Below are 23,472 nucleotides of genomic sequence, written 5' to 3' on the forward strand. Positions count from 1 at the left end.
TTTTTACTTGACTTTTTCGAAACCAGCAGATAACCCGTTTCTTCATTAGTCACTTCAAATTTCACTCCACATCTTTATATATCTCCTTCTACTTGTTACCTCTGAATGCCCCCTCCTCTTTTCCTGCCACTATAGTTATATTTCTATTAGGGCTGTCAAAGTTAACGTGATAATAACACATTAACGCAAATTAGTTTTAACGCTTCTAATTTCTTTAACACATTAACGCAACTTGTGATTTTTTCAAAGCAAGTGTGAAAATACTGACATTATGTGAAACTAGAAAACCTAAGGAATCCATTGGTACCAACCATGTCATAGTAGCATGAACTCATTTTTGGCGAGGACAAACTGGCATGGCCATTTTCAAAGGGGTCCCTTGACCTCTGACCTCAAGATATGTGAATGAAAATGGGTTCTAAGGGTACCCACGAGTCTTCCCTTTACAGACATGCCCACTTTATGATAATCACATGCAGTTTGGGGCAAGTCATAGTCAAGTCAGCACACTGACACACTGACAGCTGTTGTTGCCTGTTGGGCTTGAGTTTGCGCATATTTTGTATGCTAAATGCAGTACCTGTGAGGGTTTCTGGACAATATTTGTCATTGTTTTGTGTTAATTGATTTCCAATAATAAATATATACATATGTTTGCATAAAGCAGCATTTTTGTCCACTCCCATGTTGATGGGTATTAAATACTTGACAAATCTCCCTTTTAAGGTACATTTTGAACAGATAAAAAAATGTGTGATTAATTTGTGATTAATCCCGATGAACTATGGACAATCATGCAATTAATCACAATTAAATATTTTAGTAGATTGGCAGCCCTATTTTCTATTTTTGGCATACATATACCTCTCTTCCTGAATCTTTCTCCCACTCTCTCTCCACTCTATTCTGTACATCCTCTATTTAAATGCCACTCCACCCAGGGGGCCCCTGCTCTTAATTACGGGACCTCACCACCCCCACCATGTCATTTCCTTAATGAGTTCATGGTCTTACGACCTCGGTTCCTGCACAGTGGGAATGTAGGGTATCTCTGCTCCAAAGTAGCTGCACATTTAAATATAGGAGACAGGAAGACAGGTAGCCTGGCTAACAATACGCAGCCTTTAAACACCGGGGGTTTCCGCTGATCATGTAATTCCTTGAATATAATTACGTTTTGTAATATATATACCTGTTCAAGACACACAAAAAATGAGGGACTTGATCAATTCGGTCAGGTTATATCACAGATGTGTACATATTTGCCTCATGCAAGATTACCAAACCAGGAAAACATGATATTATTTGATCATAAAAGCTCTGACTTGGTCATGGAACGTTATGGAACACAGTGAACACTTTGCAGATTTGTACAGCTTGACACAATGTTTTCACCCACGCACACCTGCACAGAAATGGCTTTCAGAACTTGAAACGCAGAGAATAAAACATTTTCAGCAGTTGTTATATTTCAGCCATTTTCAGTGTGATCATGCAACATATTTAGGTGTCCTCAACCGTTTTACCTGTCAAGTAGTTAATTACAACAGTGAATGGTACTTAAGCAGAGTCATTCAGCTTAGCTATTCTGCCAAAGGAAAATAAAGCTCTGTGGTGTGCTTTTTCTCAGGATAATGGATATCTTCATTGGTTCACATTTTTTCTGTATTTTTTTAAGAAAAGATGACCATGATTATCCAAATGATCACTGAGGCAAATTCATATTTTGTCAATACACTGAAGTATCACCATTTAATGTCCAAATTCAAGACTAATGCTCTGCTAATATAGTAACCAATATTTACAACTCAAAAGATCCTCGAAGCCAATCGTGTAGAGGAGCTGTAATGGTCAACAAAAATAAATAAATTACTCAAAACAAATTGGCAACAAGTTTGATTAAAATGAGGCAAAAATGCCAAAAATATCTGGTTCCAGCCTCTCAAATGTGAACACTTGATGCTTTTATTTGTCTTGTATTGAAGTAAACTGAATATTTTTTTATTTTTTTTACATAGACTGTATATAAGAAGTGCATATAGTCACCGTCACACTAAGACATTTATAGTCAACCAAAAAGATTATAATTAACTTTCATAAACTGAAAACACACTGTGAACACCGTGGTAGCGACCTGTCACAAATCACAAATAGCCACGCTCTAAATCATGCCCTGCTTTATGGTCTATTTGACTCTAAATGGGACCATGATTTACTAAATGAACATCATACTGTATTGATGAAGATTTGAAACTAGCGATTGAAACCCATAAACTCATGTTTACAATGTTTACTGAGGTAATAAATCAAGTGAGAAGTAGGCTCATTTCCTCATAGACTTCTATACAATCAGACTTCTTTTTGCAACCAGAGGAGTCGCCCCCTGCTGGCTGTTAGAAAGAATGCAGGTTTAAGGCACTTCGGGCATCACTTCTCAGAACCGAAAGTTGCCGCTTGGCTTTTGACTATTTGTATGAAAGATCAATATAATAGGATTCATCTACATGAGAATAAAATTACTCCTCAGCCATCGGCCAATCCTGAGCATTTCTCTGAGTCCTTGAGGCTGATAATGTTGAGTGAGTTCTTTGTGGGTCACATACATACATGAGGGAACAGCAAAGCAGCAGATGTATTTGAAGGACACCAGATAGATGCTTGCAGCTCTAGAGGAAGACACAATAAGCAGAGAGCAGAATTATTCTTTTACATAATCAGTATAATGTCATCTCACTGTCTGCAGCAATCAGCCCACCACTCCCATTTCCCCTCCTGCTAGTCCCTCCCTGTCTCTTCCTCTCTCTGTCAGCTATGTATGTTTAAAAGAAGAAGTCAATTATAGATCTGGGTTAATAGAATGGGTTCCCTGTGGGAGAGGTCGAGGGATGACCTCCTCTAATGAAACCTACATTTCATGCCCACAGCCCGCTATGGTATAGAACTCAGAATGTGTGTGTGCAGTGTGTTTGTGCTTGTGTGTGTGAGAGGCCGAGATACTACGATATACAAGGAAATCACTGCTTAACAACTAAATTTGGAAGACATGACTGTCAACTCTATGATTAAGGATATTTTTTATTTCCCTCTGGTCCTGATACTCCTAAGATATTTTTTCCAGATAGAAAAGTCAGGTCAATTTTATTTATACAGCCCAAAATCACAAATTTGCCTCAAGGGGCTCTACCGTACAGCATACGACATCCTCGATCCTCAGACCCTCGATTCAGATGAAAAACTCATCCTCCCAAAAAAACCTTTAATAGGGGGGGGGAGGGGGGAGACTCTTTTAGAAGGGGCCGACATACACTAGGTGTCGTGTGTACAAAATAAAACAAAATAACAATCGTAAAATTAAAATGTGAAAAATTAGGACTATATTATAGATTGTAAACATATATAAAGAATCCGGGAGGATGTTGAGCAATGCGACAGGATTAGTTGAGAGATATCACAAACTAGAACTAAATGAATGGGTCTTTTTTGGCTCAGGGTAGGAGATGTAATTTAGACATGCAGTGGGACCATCAAGCACCTCTTGTAGGTGAAGACTTCGGGCTTTAGAAGGGCTGCTAGGTGGATTTTTGTTACCTTTGGATCAAGTCAGGCTAGCTGTTTAGTCTTTATTAAGGTACACAGAATGACAATCTGAAGGGAGAAATAATTTACGAACACATAACAACGCTTGTTCTCATTTGCAGACATTGATTTTCTTTGTGTTCAGTTTATTGCTCATAGAACTGAATCAGGATGGTATTGACTCCCTCCCCCCCCACAGAGTCTATGTCAGCATGTGAGAGGAAGGTTATTCCCTGGACACACTATCACAGGGCTAACACCCATAAACACTCTCCCATCCACAGATACGGGCATTTTATAGTGTACAGTTCACCTGACCTGCCGAGGAAACCCATACAGACTGAGAGAGCCCTGTCAGGTTTCAGGTTCAAACACCTTCCTGTTGACCCACTGGCAAATATATGTTGCACCATATTTAATGCGTTATTCTTCATTTTTATGGATAATTCTGAATGCACGTTCATTTCAAAGCTGATTACATTTCGTGCAGGGATGTGACACTGCAGGTCCTTTTTGCACACATGTTAATGGGAATTCAGAGTTTTTCTTCTTTTTATTAGTATTTTGGAGGTCTGTGCCACTAATTGAGACATTTGATTCCAGTTCCTGTGATTTCAGAGAAAGCCGGAGAACATTTTGCATCTTTTTAAAGAGGGCTGTAAGAAAATATCAAAAAAGTCAAATATGGCGAATATCGTGTTTTGTGATACTGTAGCGATTCTCAAAAACACTGTATTGATTTTTAATGAAGAGTTTATATGCAAAGATTCACTCCGTCAATAATTAATTTCATTTGCAAAGAGATGTGCCCCCTCAGTGTATGTGCACTCTCAAAGTCGTGCTATGATGTTGGATGTTACGGGAACTGTGATAAATGCAGATCCCACTGTTCTGATTGCATAAAAAAAGTCAGATTTTATTCATATGGTGGTGTGTTCTTGATACTTTGACAGTTTTCCTAAAATTAGATTTAAAAAAATCGCAATACACGCCTTGCTTACAGTATCGCATTATATCTCAGTATATTGAATCGTAACCCCTGTATCATGATACGTATCATTTCGCCAGATTCATGCCAAATCAAGGAGTATGTGTGTAATGTAGCATTTTGACCTTCTTAGCTCTAAACTGCCATCTGTAAAATTGTTAAACCTTAATTTCCCATGCTGTTTCTCTTATCAAATGGCAGAACACATTAAGTGATTGTTTTTAATTAAACATGTGACTCTTGCAAAGTCAAAACATTTGTGTAAAAATGATGAGTTCACCGTTGACAATAGTATTTCCTCTCTTGGAAGCTTCTGGAAATCTTGCCCTAAAAGTCTTTTACTGCAAAGAAAATGCCGTGTTTGCTGCCGGAACAAAGTTTGGATTGCAGTTGCACAGCAATTTTCAGGATCTATTCATAAATGGACATGTATTAATGTCTCAAATGTATCTCTATTCTCTAGACACACTTTGGCATAATGGCTGAGCTACAGCTGTGTCTCTTCGTGTCACTCCATTTCTTTTTTTTACCTTATGTGTAGATCCTATATGTACATCCTACAACTCTCTGCACGCTAAAACAACTGAAAATGTGATTCGAGGATATACTGTACGTAACAGTATGTGTGACCAGATGGTTAAAAACCACAAGGTAACCTTTGAGAGAGGCGGGAGGGCTAGCAAAGCGATTAGCATATGGAGGAAGGGAAGGAGGAGAGGAGCTCCATTCAGGGTGTGAAGATGAAACCACCACCCTCAGCCCTCTTCTTCACTCCCTTACTCCCTCTGTTCTTATCACTCATTCATTCCTCGCCGCTCTTGCGATGCCATTAATCTTCTTTTCCAAGAGTGATTGCGATGCATATCTTCCTCAATCAACAATAAATCCTTTAAATAGTCTCTCACACAGAAACACTTGAAAAGGAGGAATTACAAGCCTGGGGGTATAAACACAATGGCACCGCATTTGTTTTATTGATCAGGACAGAAAAGGCAGCTATAGCAGCCTCTGTAATATTACATTGTGCTTTGTTCTCTATTGTGCAGCCTGTCAATGAATCAGAGTGGGTGGAAAGACTCTAAGATGTCATTTAAAAGAAACACTTTGATCAACTTTACAGGGTGCAATATGAGGCGTGTTGTAGTTAAATTTTTTGAATCTATTATTTAGTTTGCTGAAGTGCTTTTGAGCAAAGGTTTTATGTACCATCACACAGTATGAAGTGAACTCAATAGACACTGGAACACTCATCGTTAGTTTTGAAATATTAATGCTGCATCACATGGAATCAGGCAGACAGTAGACACAAACCGGATATCATTTTAATGGACGAGAGCAGGACGGTAAATATAGGTGAGGCCGGCAGAGAATACTGGCAAAGGTAACGGTATAGACGACATTGCCGTCCAAAGTTGAAATATTTAAACAGGAGAGACTTCAGAGACCAGGTCCAAAGCACACTGGAGCACACGGATTTAAGGCAATCAACTGTCTAACGTTTCGACGCTAACTGCATACTATCATTGTGTCACTGTGCCATCTTGCTTATTGTTCCCTTTTTTGCAGCCTGTGCTGAATCAGTTCCCAACTAGGGGAGGTTATTTAAAAGGACATGAGTCTCAGATCGGTTTGAAGTCTTCTAATAAAGTTGATTGCCTTAAATCCGTGTGCTCCAGTGTGCTTTGGACCTGGTCTCTGAAGTCTCTCTGTTACAAGATTGCCCTATTCTTCACCGGACAGGCTTACTATTCCTTGTGAAACGGTTGAAGCACGTTCAACCTCCTTTCTTCACTTAAAATATTTTACCTTTTTAACATCCTCCGCTATGGAATTTACAACTGGATGTTACATAGCTCCCTTGCGTTGTTTAAGTTTGCAAGAAAATCTGCATTTTATAGCTACATGCATTACTAAAATAATCTGTCATCACAACAGCCCTCGGCAATGTCTTCAAGTAGCTTGTTTTGTCTGGTTAACAGCCCAAAACCCAAAGACATTCAGTTAACTATCACAGACAGACAAAATCCGCAGCAAATTATCATAATTGAGAAGTTGTAAATAGGGAACAATTGTAAGTTTTACTAGAAAAATAACTAAAAATAACACAAACAGCATTTTATTTGAGACACTGCAGGTTTATGATAAGATTACTGTGTACAGTAGATGAAGATTGCCACTGTTAGAAATGTCAGGAAGTCAGTCAGCACTAACTCGAGAAGAGTGAGTGGACTGAAGACAAAATCAATACGGAGAAAAAAAAAAATCGAAATACTTTTTTATGTGAGTGACTGCGAGCCATGACTCTCTGTTGTTGTCTACTGTGAACCTGCCTGTCACAAAGCATCATGAATGACATGACAGGGTGTGTGTGTCTTTGTGTGTGCGGGGAGTTGACTGATTTGGTTGGCAGGGAAAATAATAGACATCAGTGTGTTTAGACCAAAACAAAAGAAAAGCAGAGAGAGAGAGAAACCAGTCAAAACAGTGTGTGTGTGTGTGTGTGTGTGTGTGAGCACTGACTAATGGCTGCTCTGGCATCGTGTGCTGATGTTATGAGCGGGCTTTCAAGTTGGACACCCAGTAACACAACATATGCCAGGCAACACACTCATTTGTCCAAGCGCACCACGCCGTACCATCTGCTTTTAATTAGTGGGGTCTCAGTGAGTAAAATGAAGTGAAACAAACTGAAACTGTGTAAAAAGTTGGCAACATGCAGTCAGGAAAAAAGAAAATGTCAGGCGTACACAAACCGTAGTGTGAAATAATAAAAAAACTACTACTAAGTCTATTACTCTCTATTATTTAGCAACATAACTGTATGTCACAGTTAATTTTGGTCATAGGTACCTGACCTCGTCTATATCTTTATTGATCATGCTGTGTGAACTGATTTACATTCAATGCTTTGGTTTCAAGGCTGTTTTTTTATTGATAGTTAGTCTTCCTCTGTGCAACACTGACAGTTTTACTAGCAATGCTAGCATCTTGGCTCTATGGCAACGTCCACCACTTTGGTCCAGACTGAATGGATCAATAACTATTGGATGGATTGCCATGAAATTTTGCGGAGACCTTTATGGTCCTCGGAGGATAAATCCTGTTGACTTTGGTGATCCCCTGCTTTACCTCTAGCGCCACCATGAGGTTGACAGTTTTTGTATATAAGTGGGTTGCCATAACATTTGGTACGGACATTCATGTCCCCCTCAGGATGAAAAAGAAACTCTGATTTTGATGCTAGCGCCATCATCGGGTCAGAATTTTATCATTTTTATGACCAAACACCTGCAAAATGACGGGTGACATTCCCATCAGCCTCAGCTACTTTGTGTTTAGTGCTAATCAGCATTTAGCTCAAAGCACCACTGTGCGTAAGTACAGCCTCACAGAGCTGAGAGAGAAGAGATTAGCGTAAATGCTGTAGTATTTCTTCATTGACATAAGAGCAAAGAACGGCACTGAAGGCTTTTCTCGATGGAAAAGATGTTATCGCTCTTCTCCTGACTGGCTTCGGCAAGAGTTTGATTGACAGATGGTTCATCCAATCACCTGCCACGTATTTTTTTAAAAGTGCCTGCTCTTTTCCAAACAGTTTCCAATGACCACCTCCACCATCTGGTGGGTCCGGTTAGGTCAAGGAGTCCCCAAGATAAATCTGAAGGGTCAGAAATACACTGCAAGAAAATCTCCTTTTTATCAACTTATTTTTGCTTGTACCTGAAGCCCTTAAAGTTGTCTGCTTTAAAAACAAGTGAAATAATCTGCAGTTAAGTGACAATATTTCTACTTTATTCCAATGTAAATCAATTTGTTTAAATAGTTTTCTAAAATCAAGTTGAATCTTTCTTCATTCTACAGAAAGCAATCTGCCTTCTTAATTTGTTGTTTCGAGAGACAGAAAAAGTTGCAACTGATTGACGTTTTCCCTGCTACCTGCAAAATTGTTCACTTGTTTTGAAAAGTTGAGTTTTTGGGAGATTTAATTACAGACAGAAATAATTTGGGAAGATGGAGACTTTTCAACAGTGATGATGAAGGGATAAGAAAGACATTTTTAAAATTTTGTCCCATGTCCACACTGAGGCTCGAATATTTTTACAAGGGGCTCACAGGTAGACATCTCAATCCTAAAATGTTGGGAACCCCTAGAGGACATCTGTCCACTTCTTAACACATGCCTAATTCAAGGCTTTTCAATTTGTAACACTTGTACTGTATAGTACAGTAAAATAGATTGACAGATGGATTGGTATCAAACTGTTTACTCTCTCTTTCTTCTAATTGAGGAGGCTGGAAAAGTGATGTGTTTTTGTCCCTATTCACTATTTTCTTTCATCTTTTTGGTTTCTCATAAATCCTTGAATTTTCAACGTGGATTTCTTTAATGATTTAGTGTTTGTAAAGACGCTGGCAGCCTCTCTCATCAGCCCTCGTATCGCTCCCTGTCTGCTGTTGCTCATCACTGGAGCTTGAGCAGCTCAATGTTCCCTTATTCTTCAGAAGAACAAAAATGAGCAGGAGGTGGTCCCGTCCTTGAGAACTAGCAGAGAAACAAACAGTGCAAACACATACACAGTTATGCTAAGAAGCCCACACACCAACGCGCAGGCGATCAGAGGCAGCCGCATCATTCAGACTTAACAAGCACACGCACGCACTTCTAAAGACACCTCGGGGACGTTGGGTATAATTCAGGCGGTGGCAGCCTAAATTAAACATCATTTTCCAGGACAGGTGTGCAGGAGAGGAAGAAATCAATCAGCACATTTATTCTGGCTCATGAGGTGAAAAGACACAAACACACACATGTCAAAGAAATCGGTCTACAAACACCAAAGACTTTAAAAAATGTGTACTTTGGCAGGAAGCACTTTTTTATTTGGTGTCGTCAAAGTAGCATCATTTGGAAATCCATATTAAACACTGTCGCTCCATGTTTGGTAACTTGAATGGATCCCCTTTGCAGAACTAAACGAAACTCCTACATTCAAGCATCCCCGCTTCCATCCACCGCACAACCTGGATCCATCTCAAGTGGAGGATTGGATGTTGTCACCATACGTGGGTTCATGTTGCTGGTTTGTTTGTGTGTGTGTTTTTGAATAAGCAGTCCCACAGTGGCCATCAGTTACATGTCTTGAGTTAATAGGTGTGTGTTTTAGCCACTGAAGGTGCCCACTGAGCCATGGTTGCAGGTGTCACACTCGCATACACACATCAGACAGAAATAGCCTGTTTCTGCCCTAGTTACGCCTTAGTTCTGAATGTTCATAAAAGAGGAATTGGTACCTGAATTTCCTTTTTTTCTTTCAATCTAAGCCACATAATTAGCATCAAAATGAAAAAAAAATAATTCACCATATGGTGAAAATACTGTTCTATACGACGCTAACTGTAAATGTTCCTCAATCATTTACATTACACAGAAAAAGAGGCCTGGACTTGTGACTTTGAACTTAAAGGTACAGGATTTAGGGTGGTCTATTAGCAGAAATGGAATATAGTATTCATAACCATGTTTTCATTAGTGTACAATCACCTGAAACTAGGGTTGTATACGGGTTGGTACGATAACCATCTCAGAAAATATCACGGTTTCTTGGTATACGGTCTTATGCTATTATTTTCTTTATTAGTAATAGTATTATCGGTGACCCTTAAAGGAATGAGAACAGAATTATAAACCTGATAAAAAAGAAAAGATAAGATATTCCTTTATTAGTCCCGCAGTGGGGAAATTTGCAAAATATCATACAGTATACTGTAACTATGCAAGTTTACTGTACATGTTAGCAGCACTATAGTATGTAATGTAACTGCACAGCACTGTAAATGTAACTACTAAATGAAAAATGACATCAGCTGTGAGCTTTTTAAAATAATGTCCTGTGATTAACAACAATCAACATATACTGTAGGTGCACGACAGAGCAGCCAGACTGCTCCTGTCTGTATCTTTAACACTCACACACACTTATATCAGTTTTTTTCAATACGGTGGATAAGCAAATGTACACGGTATGATAATCCTCAACTTGATACCGGTATCAAGGTATACAACCCTACCTGAAACTAAGAACCGTTGTGTTTTCGTTAGCTTAGAATGAGCCCTTAATATCTACAGAGCGGTTCCTCTTCACAGAGTCCGTCATGTTGCTCTGCCATGTTTCTACAGTAGCCCAGAACGGACAATCCAAACACTGGCTCTAGGGAGAGCCTTTCACGTTTTTAATGTTACCTGAAGGCCACCGTAGTTGTCCGACACACTTGTGAAAATGTGAAAATGCAGTAACTTGAGCCGACGTCTGCATTTTGTTGCTTTTAAAGTAGGTGAAAGGTCCTGAAAGATACCACGGCGTTACCACGGTTTTGCACTCAGCGGCTCACGTTACCGCAGTCTTGGAAAGGGAGGAGTGAACGGAGGTGTATTCAGATGGTTGCAATCTACAACCACACTGCTAGCTGCCACTAAATCCTACACACTGTCCCTTTTAAAGAACAATCAACTAGGCCACACCGAATTGTGTGTGTGTTTGTGTGGGTGTGGTAGATTGATGTGAACTCTTGCCTACCTACTGTATCTCTGTTAAAGTCCCATTGAATTTAAACAAGAACAAACTTCATGGAAGGCCGACTCCATACAGAGCTCTATTGCACGCACACACACACACACACACACACACACACACCCACACACAAACACAGGTCATGCATGTAGCTGCCTTTTGTAGTCTTTCTAAACTGATGTAAACAAAGAAACTGTGATGAAACTTATCTTGGTCGGATTATAATGTAGATGCCCATTTAAAGACACAAGTTGAGGTGCAGGGCTGAATTATAAAAGCTATAGAGGTATGTACTATATTTTGGTAAAAGATTTCCATGAATAAAACCCATTGGAGCACGGAAACCAATAGTTATGTCTGGCAGACATTCATTCACTATTTGTTTAGATGCACAGATGGCAGACAGACAACATGTGTGTACAGCAGATCAACAAATGTTTGACAAAAATACTTGACGAAATTTTCACTGCTTTACTCTGAATGATGCTCCCTTCAGTCTACTGCTGTGCTAAGGAGGAAAAGTGACTGAATATAGACTTTGTTGATTAATATTCTTACTAACGTACTTACTAACTTACTTAATTACGTTCTTTCCTGCCTCCCAGGACCCGAGGGCAAAGCACAAGTTTAAGATCCACACCTACTCCAGCCCGACCTTCTGCGACCACTGTGGCTCTCTGCTCTACGGCCTCTTACACCAGGGCATGAGATGTGACCGTATGTACTCTACACAACACACACACATCCACTCAAACTCTTTTGGATTGATCATGTAGCACACACACATACTGTTTCATTTTATATTCCATATAGCTCACGGTCTCACTAAGTGTGATGTACAAAAAGTATGTTGTTGCGGGAATGCTGAGTCAGCATTCCCAGTATTATTCCTCTAACACTGTGTCCTTACTGGATGTGAGCTTCCGACTATCGCGCCGCATCGGACGCTCTCTGTCCACACTGAATACATTAAATATGCACTTCTGTTCTACGTCATGTAAACAAACCACGCACGTATCAGCTGTGTGCTCCATATCAGACTGGAGACGTAACCGGACGCAACCACTTACGTAAAAGACAGGTTAGTAGTACTTGCTATCTACGTTTGTAGCCTACTTTTTAAACAGAAAACACACGTTTTATATTGTGATATTTACTGGAAATGACATACAATATAGCTCGCTGGCATCTTGCTCATACACCACAGGCAGTGACACAGACAGGTGCCGAGATACGGGAAACAGGGAGTTAGACAACAGATTAATCTAACATTCTGGATGATTCCTTCATAAACACAATTTAAGTTAAGAAAGACTAAATGTGGATGTTTCACTCACCGATTGTTGTCACTGCTCAGCGTATAACATTAGTCCACTGTTTTATTCCACAATACTTAAAAAAATAATCCAAACGGGTAGAAGAAGTAAGATGTAAGAGGATCACAGGATGCTTGTCTTACTCTCTTGGTCCTCTCGCGTTTTAATGCACCGGATTTGTAGGCCTACTTTCTCCCAATTTATTTTTTTCTATTGAGCTAGATTAACAAAAAAAAACACACAGACCTTTAACGGGAGCGGATCAAAACGAGGGATCGTACTTGAAATACTGTAGTGACGGTTCACATTTCTCATAATTTCCATAGTTGTCTCTTTTGTGCGGTGTGTTTGTGTTTTGTTTTAACCATTAGTGAGGTGGTTACGCATAGAACTGCGAGCGTCAATGCTTGTGCTCAAAGTGACAATAATCAAGTTAATATCCTCATCTACATCCAGGACAACTGACCCGGTTTTCTCCCGCTGTCGGCGGCCCTGACGGCTCAGTTTATATGAACTAATCAGTGGTTCCTCGTCCATGTTGCGGCGCTCTCAACGCAAGCGACAGAAAAAATAGTAACAGGGCTTCCGACAAAAGTTTCGCTCAAAACATCACTCGCGGCCAGTTGGGACACTCGAACAGAGAACAGTGTAATCAAGCTGATTCTGTCGCCGACGCTCACGCATCCAGTTAGGACACGGTGTAAGGTTTCTTCAACTTCTATTTCTTCTGTACGCTTTTTGGATTCTAACTACTTCTGTATACTTTCAGCTACAGAAACCGTTCAACTGTCAAAATATTCAGTTCTTTAAGGACATTAGTGCTTACATTCAACTTTTTTTTATCACTTATAATTTTTAGGACATTAAGCTTTTTTCCCATTTTGTTTTTACAATGTAACTCAACGGAGAAAATCTTCAAATCCTCTTAAACATACTCCACTTTGAAATGCTACTGCTCCTGCATACTTTCAGCTACAGACACCATTTAAACTTTAAACGGGTTACAAGAATGTGATCTATTAAACTTATATTCAGATTTTTTTTATATCTTTTACAGTTTTTGAATGATCACACTTTAAGTTTTAAGCTGTTTTCAGATTGAGTGACATCAGAATTAGAGTGCAGAGGACCTTAAAAATCTTCTGTAACTTCTCTAAACAAATTGCTTCTACACCAACAATTTTTGCTCTTTATACATAAAATGTAGGTAATTTCATGCTGATCGCAGTCATGTAACTATGGAATCAAACGGACTTACCCATTTGGCTCTCGGATCCCCAAAGAACCACTCCATAGAAAGTAATGTTAAATCGGATGAGAAATGTCGGACGGAAAGCAGACAAAGGCACTTTTCTAACCTGCTCTCATGGTCACATTTTGACTCTACACACAGAAAAACGACAGCATTGCATTCGGCAGAGTCTCTTCTCTCTGATGATAATAATATTTTAGCAATTGGACTCACGGTCTTTGACTAGGAAGCAGGCATTTGACCGGTAGATTTGTACAAAATGAACTGTCTGTCAGTTAAGATGTTGTCTGCCCCTCCCCTCTGCACTCCTGATTTTGCCCCAATCACCGTGGCAACCAGTGACACACACACACACACACACAGTGCTTGTGCCTGTGTGTGTGTGTGTGTGTGTTTGGCCTATAAATTTCAAATACTGTTGCTAATGCTGCTACTGCTATTACTGCTACTACTACTACTACTACTAGTAGTAGTTTACCGATTTGTAGTTTTAAAGGTTTATTTCACCCAAATACCACTCTCTCTGTCTCTCTCTGTCTCTCTCTGTCTCTCTTTGTCTCTCTCTGTCTCTCTCTGTGTTTAGCAATGCAGTCCATCTGTCTAATATTCATATAAAACATTTCTTCTTTCCGCCTATTCAGAAAATTCACTTTAAATTTACCACTTTTGACAGTATTACAGTTTAGCTTCCAGCTTTTCTAGCAATGTATTTCAGCTCTTAGCTTCTTTAGGTAATGCAGTTCAGCTTCCAACTCTGCCAGTTGTACATTTCAACTTTTTGGTTTTTCAGCAGTGCAATGCAATGCATTTGGTCTTAAACATTTTTCAGACATGTCATTTCACATTTCTGCATTTTCAGCAATGCTGTGCAACTAATTTCAGCTGTCAGCATCCCCACGCATTTTCAGCAGGAAATGCATTTTTCTAGTTATACATTCTATTCAAATACTGCTATGTTTTGAAGCTAATATAATATTATGCACGCACATCTGTGTAAAGAAAGACTCTTATGTTCAGAGAATACACGCTTAAATAACATTACAAATACATCTGTGTGTGTGTGTGCGTTTTCCAGACTGTATGATGAACATCCATAAGCGATGTGTGGCCAACGTGCCGAGCCTGTGTGGGACGGATCACACTGAGAGGAGAGGTCGCCTCCAGATCACCGCTGAGGTCAAGACTAACGTACTCACTGTTACCAGTAAGTCAATTTCACAAACACACACACACACACTCTCATACAGTCATCTGCTCCAAAGACAGAATACCAGTCATCTGTCTCCCTCTACTGGTAGACCTGCAGAGGTGAAGGATGGATGCAACAGAGGTTAAATATGAGATCAGACTCATAATAAACCATTTGTTTATTCTGTGTCCATTACCGCTTTTATTCCAGTAAACTGATGCAGAAAGAATTTCTACAATTTATTTATTCACGATGTCAAACATACACTGAGATTACAAGTGAGTGTATTGTGTCAATACATAAATCAATACAATGCACTCAATAGAAGCTAAAATGAGTTTGATAGTAAGTCAACACAAATTTGGCCAATTAAAGTGTTCATGAACGTCATTCAACATTCTTGATTAATTTTAGAAGAAGTGTGTAATCTAGTGATGTTGCGATGTCTTTTCCCATTCCAACACACGTTGTAGCACAGACACGAGTAATGTGATGTGTAATGTGACTCGACTGATGTTCACGTGTTGCTAACTGGTGCCAACACCAGAGAGGTTAACTTAGCTTTGACCCCAACCAAGAAAATCTTACTGACACCGGCCCTGGAGACCAAGACTACGGTCTCCCCCGCGTCCTCCGACCGCGGCCAACACTGTTTTGCAAGACGGGCTTCACTAGATATAACTTTGCGGTTGTGGTGCTTCCGTGTAGTTTGTGTTGGAGTCTTGTCAGAACAGCGTAGCCACACGCGAGCGCGCATTGGGACACCGACCTTCAATGATTTATACGTGGTAGAAGTTACAAACAGTCCCTTTTTAAAAGTAGACTTGCCTCTTTCCTGGAAAGGATTTCCTGACCTGCCTCGTGTTTTATTTAACTGATAAATGGTAGAGAACGGTGTCACCACCTACTTTCTAGTTTACTTGTTGTGCTTTGTTGCGCCTGCAGGTGAAAGCAGAGGTTTCCATTAACTTTACTCTGAACCTGTCAACTCATTTACAGCTGTGCCTCAAACTGAAAACATCAGACTTTCTTGATATAGAATTAACTTTTGGCAGAAATGAGTCTCTGGAATAAATAAAATCTGTGCTTTGGCGCTAAATGAGTTAATTTCACATAAATACCATGGCTGTTGTAGAGTAACTCACACTAACAAAAGCCTCAAAAGTCTGCAATCTAATGTGCATACACAGTTAATCTCATATCCCAAATCTGACTAGATTTTAATGTCGTCTACATGAAATCTGCTTCAACTTCAGCTCGGCCACCATTCATCCCCAACTAGATGACTCAATGATGATAAATGTTTACCCGGGAAATGGATGGATGGATAACCCTTAAATTTGCCAACGTTTAGATGATTTATTTTTGCCCATGTTACTTAACCACTGAAATGTAATAACTAACTAAATGTAACTAACTTTGATCTAAGAAGGTAAAAACAAGTTCTTCCTGTTGAAAGGGAAAAAAATAGATTTTCAGTTCTGCTGTGAGAGAAAGAAATGATTGATTCCTCTCTGATCGCACAGCATACATAATCAATATACAGTGAAAAATATTAACAAAAGCTCCACTAAACTACCACTAAAACAGTTTCAACTTTTTTGAATGTCCTGAAAAGAGACGATACAAACATTACATTGGACGATGTACCCATTTCTGCATGTAAAAGTATTTTCCCTTCACGGTGTTTCGTTGGGTTTCATCCCTCTCTCCTACTCTCTCTTCCTGGTTCCCACGCTCGTAGACTGATCATTAGCTGGGATTTACTGTGGGAAATGATAAGAGAGCAGACTTATCACACAGAGACTGCTAGGACAGCAGTAAATGCTAAACCTCACAACTGCTGCAGAAAAGAATAAAATAGAGCTGAGTGGTAGAAACTGTCAAGGAAAATGTATTTAATATAGTTTAGTCGCATCTGTCAATCAGTCCTAGAGTGCAATAACGTTGTTGTCTAGCCTGCAAGGATTGTATTTTCAACACTTGTACCCAAACATTTGGATTTTTGTGCAGAAAAATGTTGTTATATTCTTTATTTCAGCCAGCTGTGATAAAATGCTCCTCATTTTCCTTGTGGTGACAGTTTACAGACAGATAATAGAGGCAGTAGGAGGTGTAGTACTCATTTATGTCCACAGGGGTCAGTGTGGAGCCACCAGTAGCTTACTCCCTCATTGCAGTGAGGTGGAGAAAAAAAAAAAAACACCACCACAGAGAATGAATTGTAGAAGCACTAGGAATTATTCTACAGCTTAACGTAGCAGGAGCTGGTGGAAATGGCTGCCTCACTGAGAAATGCATTTGTGCTCTAGACTAGCTGCGGATTTAATCAAAGCAATTGACATGGGTGTAAAATGACACTTTATTGATCACTTTTAAGTCACCCTCCCTCCCCTTTCCACTGGGAGATGAGAGCTCGGGGTCAGTGGCAGAACAGTGCCCGTGGAGATGGAGGATCAGCACTAGCTCAAGGACACTCCAGCAGAGGAGATATGCAGTGGGATGTGGGATTTGGGCCTTGAAAGGTGCCCCCTTCCTTTGGCACTGCACATGCTGCCTAATTGCCTTATAGCTGTTCTGAAAGGGAGGGTGAAAAAAGCCAGTCGGGTATAGAGAAGGGTGAGAAGCGATAATTGTTTAAATACGGGGATAACGGCACACATTTTCAGACATTCTCACCTGGAAGACATTCATGGTGTTGCAGTCGGTTGTTCTCATGAAAAGTAGGGATGCACCGGTCCAACTTTTTCAGTCCTGATAGTGATAACTCGGCTTTGGGTATCAGCCGATACCGAGTACCAATCAGATATACCAGTGTCTAATTAATAAAGCTGTATGCCTCCCTGTGTGGAAGTGACTGGGATCATTCTTTTATGTGTAAGGACACATCAGGCTTGACTTAAACATTGTTTTCCTAACTTTGTTAAACAAAATGTAACAAATAAATACATAGATATGAATTTACTGAATTGTTTATTAAAATGATAAATTGTACATCTGCAACTTGGTCAAATCATGAAAATGAACAGGAATTACATTTCAAGTGTAAACCTTTTTTTAATGCAGCAACAAATTGGTCAAAACTTCCACAGGAATTATATTTCCAGTATATAATGTGTATAGTATATAAACATAGAATTGAATTTAATAGATTGGCCCCACTGTCGTCGATACCCGATCCAGCTATTTGAGGCAGTATCGGCCCGATATCCGATCGGCATCGGTAGCGGTGCATCCCTAATGAAAAGTGACAGAAATAGTTGTGTGAAGAATGAGAGAACAGAGCTGGAGAGAGAAGTTCAAACCCTGCTTTCTTTCTCTCCTCAACACAGCTGGACAATCGTTGTGAAGTCATGAATGTCGGATTTTTAGCTCTGGAAAGTTGCAAAAACACCAGTAGTGACTCTGACTGTCTGTGCGTTGGCTCCAAAGGAAAGTTTAAAACATAAAGCTTCCAAAAGGACCTTAAGAATGTAGAAAATAACAGTTTCGTTAGTTTTATGCACATAAAAGTCCATAAGTGAAACATTTGCTGCCTCTTGGTGACTTGATATTTTCTGGAATACACTTAACCTGGCATTCATGCTAACACCACAGAGACCTTTATACTATACTGTACTAAGCTTCTTGTTTGTTTGAAGGACACTGCTCTCACACCAGAGCTTTGGAACGGGACTTTTATTCAAAGTGAGCGAGTAATGTTAGAGAAGTGGACTCATACAATTTTATTCAAGTCTTAAAGTCAGGCTCAGAGAAGTATGCTTTACCACTGAGTCATTATAAAGCTGTTGATCCTAATAGGGATTTAGATTTTTGACTTTTCATCGATCAAATTAGATAATCAAATGATTCAAGATCAGCTAGTAGCTAGTAAGTGCTATACACCATCATACAGCATGGTAGCATCAGTCTAGCCGAGCCAGGATTTTGTTATGGTTTAATACATTTCCTCCGACTAAAAGCTTCACACTGTTCCTCCAACCTGCTCTTGTTGATCCAAAATGTCCATAAATAGGCAGGAAAAGCCTACAATGGAATCACCTAATGGGGAAATATCATGTAAAAAATTCACTTTTTCAGTGCTTGTGCACGGGGAACCTACCAATCCACAAACGGTGAAACAAGACAACCCAGTCAGATTTTTGTGGGCTGCCTAGATCAGAACACATGTGATTCAACAATCCCTGAATGGCTTGGCTTTGGCTCCCCTTCCTATGTCAAATGCAGGAATACGTATATCGCTCACAGCTTCAGAACTACATTTGCAAAGGCACCATATTTTTCTTGCAAGTCAATCAGAGCAGACTGGGTTTTTTTGAGAGAAGGGCTTAAAGAGACAGGTTCTAAAATGGTGTTTCAAACAGAGGGTGAATACAGTTGAAAAATAATGTGTTTTTCGAATAGTAAAGCATGTCAACATGTTCTAGTAGAAACCTAAAATACAACCTGAAAATCCTCTTTAAAGACTGAATCATGTTGTGGAAATGAACAACAGATGTTGCACCTGTCACGTATCAGTGCCTTAGATGAGTTGGTGTGTTAACCGAATGCAGATTGTCTCTTCATTGGATTGGGATCACACTTGGCCGGGGTTGTGATCATCAATCAACAGTTTATTTTCTCAGGTGTGAACCACAGAGGGGAAAGTCGATCTATTTCAGACTTCGGTTAGTCACGTTGACAACTAAACGGAGTCAAAAACAAATACACTCCCAGTCCCTGAAGTGGCAGTCCTGATGGACCTAAATGAATCTCTCTGGTGTCGGCCCCAGTTAGCAACACTTGTAGGAATATAGTCGCTAAAATTAACATCAAGTCAACAGCTGTCTATTTAGAGCCATTAAACTCATTTTGGAGTTGTTTGCTTTAGTTGAAACAGATGTTTATCTCACACGGGGAGATCGGGGCTGCTGTCGAATAGTCTGAAATATTACGTCCTGTGTCCTTTTCCTAACTACTTTTCCTTGACCTCGATGCAAAACGTCATCGAGTCATGGAAAGATGTGAAGGAGAATTCATAAGGATTAGGTAAAGACTCCAATTGCACTATGCAATGGCAGATTTGTTTTTTAATTATTATTATTTGATTATAAGAGATACAAGATTCCTTTATTGTTACATCTCAATATACAGGTATAAGAGATTAAAATTCTTGTGTTTTGGCTCCTTGACATAGCAGCATAATAGCAATGGAAATGAACAGTAAATCAAAAGGTAACAATATTGTAAAATAAAATACATAATCCAGTGTAATAAAATAATAATATAAATGTGCATATAGTGTGCAAAATACACCGATCAGCCATAACATTAAGACCACTGACAAGTGAAGTGAATAACACTGATTATCTGGTTACCATGGCACCTGGCAGTGGATGGTATATATTAGGCAGCAAGAGAACATTTTGAACTTTGAGCTTTGTGTTGGAAGCAGAAAAAATGGGACTGCATAAGGATGTGAGCAACTTTGACAAGGGACAAATAGGGCTGGCTAGAGGAGAGGACTGGGTCAGAGCATCTCCAAAACTGCAGCTCTTGTGGGATGTTCCCGGTCTGCAATGGTCAGGACAAACTCCTACCAAAAGTGGTCCAAGGAAGGAAAACTGGTGAACCGGCGACAGGGTCAGACCCAAAGGCTCATTGATGCATGTGGGGAGCGAAGGCTGGCCCGTGTTGTCCGATCCAATAGAAGAGCTACTGGAGCTCAAATTGCTGAAAAAGTTAATGCTAATGCTAGAAATGTGTCGGAACACACACAGTGCATCGAGGTTTGTTGCGTATGGGACTGCGTAGCTGCAGACCGGTCAGGGTGCCCATGCTGTCCTAATGTTATGGCTGATCGGCGTAAGTGTGTATATATATATTTGCAAATTATAACCCATGCAGTGACAAACATGATGCTCTGCAATTCAATTAAGGATTCCTGTCCAAAATAGAATCACACCTCCTAACAAGGATGTTTTCAATTCATTCATAATGTACAATTAAACAGCGACGGTGGATGTTATTGATGGCCCGAATGGTGCATCGTCTTAAATGATGCTGCCGCAAGGCATTTTGGGACGGCATTATCTCCTTTCATTTCATAAAGGATGGTCCAGTGTACCCTTTATGCTAAAGGAGATAAGAAAGGAAGCACTGAAGCACCTTTCTTTAGCATTCAGAAAATTCGAACATATCACGGCTGCCACTTAATACCTCCGGGTCATTTCACTCAGTTAGAAGCCTTTCTGAGCAAGAAAAAAGAGTATTCGACCGTAGCCCTATAGACTCTTTCTCAAAAGCCAAACTGAACATATACATGATACATTATCTGGAAAGGCTTCACTAATTTTGCAGCACGTTTAAAAGCAGTTGGACAGAACATAAGACACCTACTAAGACTCTGACGAGGCTGTTTCACATGGGAAAAGGTGCACTGCCAACGCCCACGCTGCTGTGCACATATACAGTATTCTGCTGTTACTGCACTCTCATCTCCACTCGCCCTCCCTGTAGACTCAAATGCACGCGTTATCTCTCTCTCACACACACACAGCCATACTCAGACCCATACATGCTCTTTGCAATTAGCACATGCTGTATGAAAGCAAGAATGCATACACAGTCGCATGCACATTACACACCTGTGCATGCACAAGCAGATCCATTCACTCACTCACAAACACAAAAACATATACCCACCCTCCTCTATTTCCCGTAAGTGTCCTAGGAGACCGTTTGGCATGCTACCGTCTTTATAGCTCACCTCAACCAGCATTTGATGGTCACTTTAACAGGCATCATCTAATATTTATTGACCTGCTCCGCTGAAGGTTTAATGCTGGCCGTTGGGTCTGTGCTGTGGTTAACCTCTCGGAGCTTAGCGCAGCGTAGCGCTTATAACAGCATGCAAACCTCATTTCTCTTGACGTCTTGAGGTTTTTCTCACGTTGCGAGCTCGCTGGGAAACTCTCCCTTCAATCATGGTTTTGAAAGGATGCCGCATGTTTCCCCCGCAGCTCTGAGAGCTTTGCATCTCAATTGTTAATTTAAAAAATAACATTTTGACTTTTATTGCAAAAAGGGGTTCAGTTTGTTTTTTTCAGTAGTCGCTGAGGAACAGCTTTTTGACCCATGTTTCAACATCATGTTAGGCGGAGACTTTCAGGTGCACTTCATTTGTGGTGATGATACAAAAACAGATCTGCTTCAGTATTATGTAACAGTTTTCATTTTTATAATTTGTCCTCTAATGATGGCAGCCGTTCCCCCATCATTTTACTGCTCATAACACTTAGTCTCTTATAGTGCTGCAACAATTAGTCGACTAATCGATTAGTCGATCGACAGAACAATTATGAATGACTCGATTAACAGTTAAAGTCATTTTTCTTTCAAAAATGGCAGAAAATTCTGTTTTCAGCCTCTCAAATATGGAGATTTCCTGCTAATATAATATTAAACTGAATATCTTTGGGTTTTGGACTGACAAAACAAGAAATTTAAAGAGATCACCTTGGATTTTGAGAAAGTGGGATGGACTTGTTTGACTATTTACTGACATTTTATAGACCAAACAGTGAATCGATTTATAAAAAATAATCTCCACATTAATCGATAATGAAAATAATCATTAGTTGCAGCCCTAGTCACCTCCCTTCTCCTCTATTTCAAGCAGCCCCTCTTTGTCATCATCATGTGAAATAAAGTCCACCTGCAGTCTCACCCTTAAACTGTTTTTTATTTGCTTTTTTGTCCGTCAGACTACCTGAGAAGATGCATTAAAACATTAAAGTGCAGTAAAGTGCAACATAACATACCCAAAACTCTAATATCACAAATTATTTTCAACCAAAAAAAAGAACAAAGTCTAAAAAGGGATCCCAAAACAGACAGACTTGATTTGAAATAGACCTGAAATAGACCGAAGTAGGATGATTAGACTGGATTCAGAATGGTGTCAGCCAAACAGACCCAAATAGAGAGAGAACGAACTAACACTGGCAGCAGCGCAGGATCAGAGCTGATACAGAGTCTGCTTCAGTATTAGACATATTGAGGCCCTAGCACTACCCGACTAGACTCTGAGGACAAAAATGTGGACACAGCCCAATTCGGATCCTGGATCAGATCTCCGTGAGGACCTCGAGACACGGGCTGCAGTCAAAAAATGACGTCTTAATGTTTTTTCCTAACCACTTTTCCTTGACCTCGATGGAAAACGTCATGATGTCAAGGAAAGATGCGAAGGAAAATTCAGAAGGACTTAGGAAAAGAGAATCCGACTGCACTCACACTAGGCTCCGTAATTATGATGCGACGGCGGTGGATGTTAGTGACTTGGTTCTGCCGTGGTGGAACTACAATGTCCCAAAGATGGACTACAAAAGGCGCTGCTTCCCCCGCGGAGTGTGAAAGTGTGTGAAGTGAAGTTATGGTGAAGGAGTAGAACCATTATATTTGTTCCTTCTTCTTTTCGGACGTAATATTTATTTATGTTGATTATTTGTTTGCCATATGTTTAATGTTCATTTTATTTTTTATTCTTGTTTTGTTTTTTTACTTATTTGTTACTTGTTCAAAATAAATAGATAGAAATA

The 23,472-nt window shown here is 39.8% G+C and overlaps 1 protein-coding gene across 2 annotated transcripts in view; it reads left to right on the plus strand.

Moving 5' to 3' along the window:
* The window catches only part of LOC141780155 (protein kinase C beta type-like), a 128,187-nt gene that overhangs the window by 42,689 nt on the left and 62,026 nt on the right, over positions 1 to 23,472 (plus strand). For both annotated transcript variants that reach the window (XM_074655256.1, XM_074655255.1), the window contains exons 5-6: positions 11,739 to 11,850; positions 14,777 to 14,905. In XM_074655256.1, the coding sequence (XP_074511357.1) occupies positions 11,739 to 11,850; positions 14,777 to 14,905 (241 nt within the window). The remainder of the gene's footprint in view (positions 1 to 11,738; positions 11,851 to 14,776; positions 14,906 to 23,472) is intronic.

The sequence above is a fragment of the Sebastes fasciatus genome, chromosome 13 (assembly GCF_043250625.1).
Source record: "Sebastes fasciatus isolate fSebFas1 chromosome 13, fSebFas1.pri, whole genome shotgun sequence".
NCBI classification, from domain to species: domain Eukaryota; kingdom Metazoa; phylum Chordata; class Actinopteri; order Perciformes; family Sebastidae; genus Sebastes; species Sebastes fasciatus.